At 43.1% G+C, this 5,107-nt stretch overlaps 1 protein-coding gene across 1 annotated transcript in view; it reads right to left on the reverse strand.

Moving 5' to 3' along the window:
• Positions 1–3,512, reverse strand: part of LOC121559514 (butyrophilin subfamily 1 member A1-like) — a 6,904-nt gene extending 3,392 nt beyond the window's left edge. The window contains exons 1-2 of the mRNA XM_041872749.1: positions 3,304–3,512; positions 3,009–3,066 (exon numbers count right to left, since the gene is read on the reverse strand). Of these exons, the coding sequence (XP_041728683.1) occupies positions 3,009–3,066; positions 3,304–3,381 (136 nt within the window). The 5' untranslated portion in view covers positions 3,382–3,512. The remainder of the gene's footprint in view (positions 1–3,008; positions 3,067–3,303) is intronic.
• Positions 3,513–5,107: the final 1,595 nt, after the last annotated feature.

Genomic DNA, 5,107 nt, shown 5'->3' on the forward strand with positions numbered 1-5,107 from the left:
GATTACACTGTTTAATTTTGTTTTAACTTGGTGAGTTTAAAATGTCATAAGTTCTATGAAGTTATTAATATTATTATTATTATTATTATTATTATTATTATTATTATTACTACTAAAAGTAAAAGCCTCAGAAATGTGTTGTTTGTTTTTTGTAAAATACATCTCAAGGCACCTCCAAAATATAGCCTACAAGACATTTGTGTTCTGGTATCCAAAGATCCGATACCTTTAAATCTGTAACGTCCAACAGAAAACTAGTAGCCTCGTAAATAACAGACTGATTCACGCTGCAGATACAACATGAATGTAAGCTTGCGGGATCAGGCGGCTTTGCGAAGCTAGAAAACTGGGTTGTCACTGGATACCACAGCCACAAAGTTACAAAACCCAGCCTATTTCTACCATTTCTATTCTTAAAATCTGATTTTAAATCTAACCCTAACCTTAACCACACAGCTAACCTTATGCCTTCAACTAAGACCAAAAAACACATTTTTGTTTGCATGCATTTTTACCATATTGCCAATTTTGACTTTGTGGCTGTGGTAACTAGTGGAAACCAGAAAACTGAAGCTAACCATACAGTGCATTGGGAAAGTATTCAGACCCCTCGACGTTTTCCACATTTTGTTACGTTACAGCATTACTCTAAAATGGATTAAATAAATAAAAATCCTCATCAATCTACACACAACACCCCATAATGACAAAACGAAAACAGGTTTTTATACATTTTTGCAAATGTATTAAAATACAAAAACAGAAATACCATATTTACATAAGTATTCAGACACTTTGCTATGAGACTCGAAATTGAGCTCAGGTGCATCCTGTTTCCGTTGATCATCCTTGAGATGTTTCTACAACTTGATTGGAGTCCACCTGTGGTAAATTCAATTGATTGGACATGATTTGGAAAGGCACACACTTGTCTATATAAGGTCCCACAGTTGACAGTGCATGTCAGAGCAAAAACCAAGCCATGAGGTCGAAGGAATTGTCCGTAGAGCTCCGAGACAGGATTGTGTCGAGGCACAGATCTGGGGAAGGGTACCAAAACATTTCTGCAGCATTGAAGGTCCCCGAGAACACAGTGGCCTCCATAATTCTTAAATGGAAGAAGTTTGGAACCACCAAGACTCTTCCTAGAGCAATCGGATGAGAAGGGCCTTGGTCAGGGAGGTGACCAAGAACCCGATGGTCACTCTGACAGAGCTCTTGAGTTCCTCTGTGTTGAACCTTCCAGAAGGACAACCTTCTCTGTAGCACTCCACCAATCAGGCCTTTATGGTAGAGTGGCCAGACGGAAGCCACTCCTCAGTAAAAGGCACATGACAGCCCGCTTGGAGTTTGCCAAAAGGCACCTAAAGGACTCTGACCATGAGAAACAAGATTCTCTGGCCAAGATTGAACTCTTTGGCCTGAATGCCAAGCGTCACGTCTGGAGGAAACCTGGCACCATCCCTACAGTGAAGCATGGTGGTGGCAGCATCATGCTTTGGGGATGTTATTCAGCGGCAGGGACTGGGAGACTAGTCAGGATCGAGGGAAAGATGAACGGAGCAAAGTACAGAGATCCTTGATGAAAACCTGCTCCAGAGCACTCAGGACCTCAGACTGGGGCGAAGCTTCACCTTCGACCCTAAGCACACAGCCAAGACAACGCAGGAGTGGCTTCGGGACAAGTCTCTGAATGTCCTTGAGTGGCCCAGCCAGAGCCCGGACTTGAACCTGATCGAACATCTCTGGAGAGACCTGAAAATATCTGTGCAGCGACGCTCCCCATCCAACCTGACAGAGCTTGAGAGGATCTGCAGAGAAGAATGGGAGAAACTCCCCAAATACAGGTGTGCCAAGCTTGTAGTGTCATACCCAAGAAGACACAAGGCTATAATCACTGCCATAGGTGCTTCAACAAAGTACTGAGTAAAGGGTCTGAATACTTATGTAAATGTAATATTTCAGTTGTTTATTTTTAATACATTTTCAAAAAATATTAAACACCTGTTTTTGCTTTGTCATGGGGTGTCACGTCCGTTGTATAAAGGATCGGACCAAGGTGCAGCGTGGTATGCGTACATGTTTTAATATTTAAATAAACACTTGACAAAATAACAAAAGCAACTGACCGTGAAGTTCTAAAGGCTAACGGCAACAAGCCGAAAAAGAAACAAGATCCCACAACTAAAGGTAGGCAAAATGGCTGCCTAAGTATGATCCCCAATCAGAGACAACGATGGACAGCTGCCTCTGATTGGGAACCACACCCGGCCAACATAGAAATAGATACACTAGAATGTATCCAAATCACACCCTGACCTAACCAAACAGAGAATACAGGTGATCTCTAAGGTCAGGGCGTGACAGGGGTATTGTGTGTAGATTGATGCGGCAAAAAAAATCCATTTTTAGAATAAGGCTATAACGTAACAAAATGTGGAAAAAGTCAAGGGGTCTGAATACTTTCCGAATGCACTGTAGATACAGTGGGTTGTTCAAGCCCTGAATGCTGATTGGCTGTCAGCCATGGTATATCAGACCATATACCACGGGTATGACAAAACATTTATTTTTACTGCTCTAATTACGTTGGTAACCAGTTTATAATAGTAATAAGGCACCTCAGGGGTTTGTGGTACACACTTATATATACAAAAGTGATATCTAGAGCCTAAAAGGGTTCTTCGGCTGTCCCCATAGGAGAATCCTTTGAAGAACCCTTTTTGGTTCCAGGTAGAACCATTTACAGAGGGTTCTATATGGAACCCAAATGAGTTCTACCAAAAAGGGTTCTACCTGGAACCAAAAAGGATTCTCCTATGGGGACAGCCAGTCCTTAGACAGCATAAGAACAGCCAGTCCTTAGACGTGGTATATTGGCAATATACACTTCAGTTATTGCAAGTAGGCCTATACAAATACTGTAATTATGCTATTACAGTCCCTTTATTGCATATTTGTCATAATTCAGTAAAGATTTTAAACCGCCACTAGTCTTCGCTACTCACCGGAAGTGGCAGTGGAAAGAGACGCGCACAAAGCTGCCAATATGCACAACCGCATAACCTAAAGAGAATGAACAATTGTTAATTTCACTAACGTTATATGAAAATCTTGCTTATCTTTTGTCGCCACATATTACTTTCAATTTCAAATAGCAATCTAAAATATATTCATTGGCCTTATGGTCCATCGTCGCTAAATCCATTTAAATACTGTATTTCCGCAATAGTTTATAACAAACGAGACAAAGGTAAAGCACGGTATGCCACGATGTAGCTGTAAAAGTCTAGGCCTACTTACTGTATTCATTCTCGAGCTGGCTTTTTCAATAACGCAAGGTGGCATGTCGTGCGTCAAATCTCTGACAAATCTCGACATCCAAATGAAGTCGGGAAATATTAACGCTAACAATTCTTTACCACCATATAATATCTAAATCACACTTGTGCAAATAACTTGACTTGATCTTCCCCGGACAAGACCGTTGAACAATACACGTGCTGTGCGTATTTGTCACAGTTTCCTTTCACTTTCGAATTTCAAAAAAATCTGAGCGGGATCACTGATGATAATGTTTCCAACCTCAACAAATGAGTCATAGTGTAAGTGTAGGTGAGTCCTAGTGTATTGTAGGTGGTCCTCTGTAGCTCAGCTGGTAGAGCACGGCGCATGTAACGCCAAGGTAGTGGGTTCGATCCCCGGGACCACCCATGCACCAACAAACAAAAAAAGTATCTATGCACGCATGACTGTAAGTCGCATTGGATAAAAGCGTCTGCTAAATGGCTTATTATAGTGGGCAGAACAACAAGGAGGTGGGCAGAGCCATCCTGGCTCCAAGATGGCGTAGCAGTGTGTTCGCTTTTATTCATTGTCCCTGTGTAAATATCCCGTTTCTTGTTTTTTGTCTATTTTGTATATATTTCTAAATTTTTACTTTTCATTCTTTAACTAAATATACTTTCCTGCAACCCGCCTCACCCAACGTGGAAAGGATTCTACTATTTCTTTATAACTTTCATCAAGAACCGTAAGCTGAAAAATAGTGTAGCTGCAACTGAATGGCTACCTGTTATTAGTCACCGTTAGCGTCTTCACCACTGTCCGTGGCCTACACTATCCACCAGCCAGCTCTAGCTCTAGCCTGGACAATTCGTCGGCCAGTCTGCACAGCGTGCTATCGACCCAGCGTGCTATCGACCCAGAACTTATTGGACTTTCTGCCGGAATCACTGGACCCTAGCGCCGGATCATCGCAACCAGCTAGCTAGCTGCAACCTGTTGTTGGCTGATTACCATTACCATTGCCCTATAGCAAGCACCAGTTAGCCTTGAGCTAGCCTCAGGCCCATCTCCCGGCTATCTACCTCTCTGTCAACCGGACGGGACCTCCTAGTGTTGACACTGAGCCCCGCCGATCCAACACGACTGGTCTGCCGACGAAATATTCTGATGTGGTTTCAACAGGCTTCCCGTTGCGACGACCACGAAGATCCATCTGCCAGCCCCGGCCCGCTAGCACACGCAAACTACAACTGTGCTCCCTGCTAGCTGTGCTGAAGCACCAATTTGAACTGCTCTCGGACTCACATATTGCTGTTCACTGGACCTTATGATCACTCAGCTGCACAGCTGATGCCTGCTGGACTGTTCCTTTACACGGTACCCTGTCCTGTTTATTCTGTTTATTCTGTTTAGCCTTAGCCCAAATGTTATCGCTATTTCCAGTTGTCGTCTTAGCTCTCTCTAATAACACCTGTGACTGCTTTATGCCTCTCTCCCATGTCAATTATGCCTTGCCTATTGCTGTTTGGGTTAGTTCTTATTATACAATTTCACTGTAGAACCCCTAGTCCCTCTCAAACTGCCTCAAATAGTTCCTTTGTTCCACCCCCCATACACGCCGAGACCGGCTCAATCGGCTCAATCGGTGCCTCCAGTGACGCTATCTCTTTCATTGTTACCCAACGCTTAGGGTTACCTGAACTGTACTCATATCCTTCCATATCCTTTTCTGTACATAATGCCCTGAATCTTTCCTACAACGCCCGGAGAACTGCCCCCTTTATTCTATGTACCCAACGCACTAGAAGACCAGTTCTTA

Source organism: Coregonus clupeaformis, unplaced genomic scaffold, assembly GCF_020615455.1.
Source record: "Coregonus clupeaformis isolate EN_2021a unplaced genomic scaffold, ASM2061545v1 scaf0153, whole genome shotgun sequence".
Classification (NCBI taxonomy): domain Eukaryota; kingdom Metazoa; phylum Chordata; class Actinopteri; order Salmoniformes; family Salmonidae; genus Coregonus; species Coregonus clupeaformis.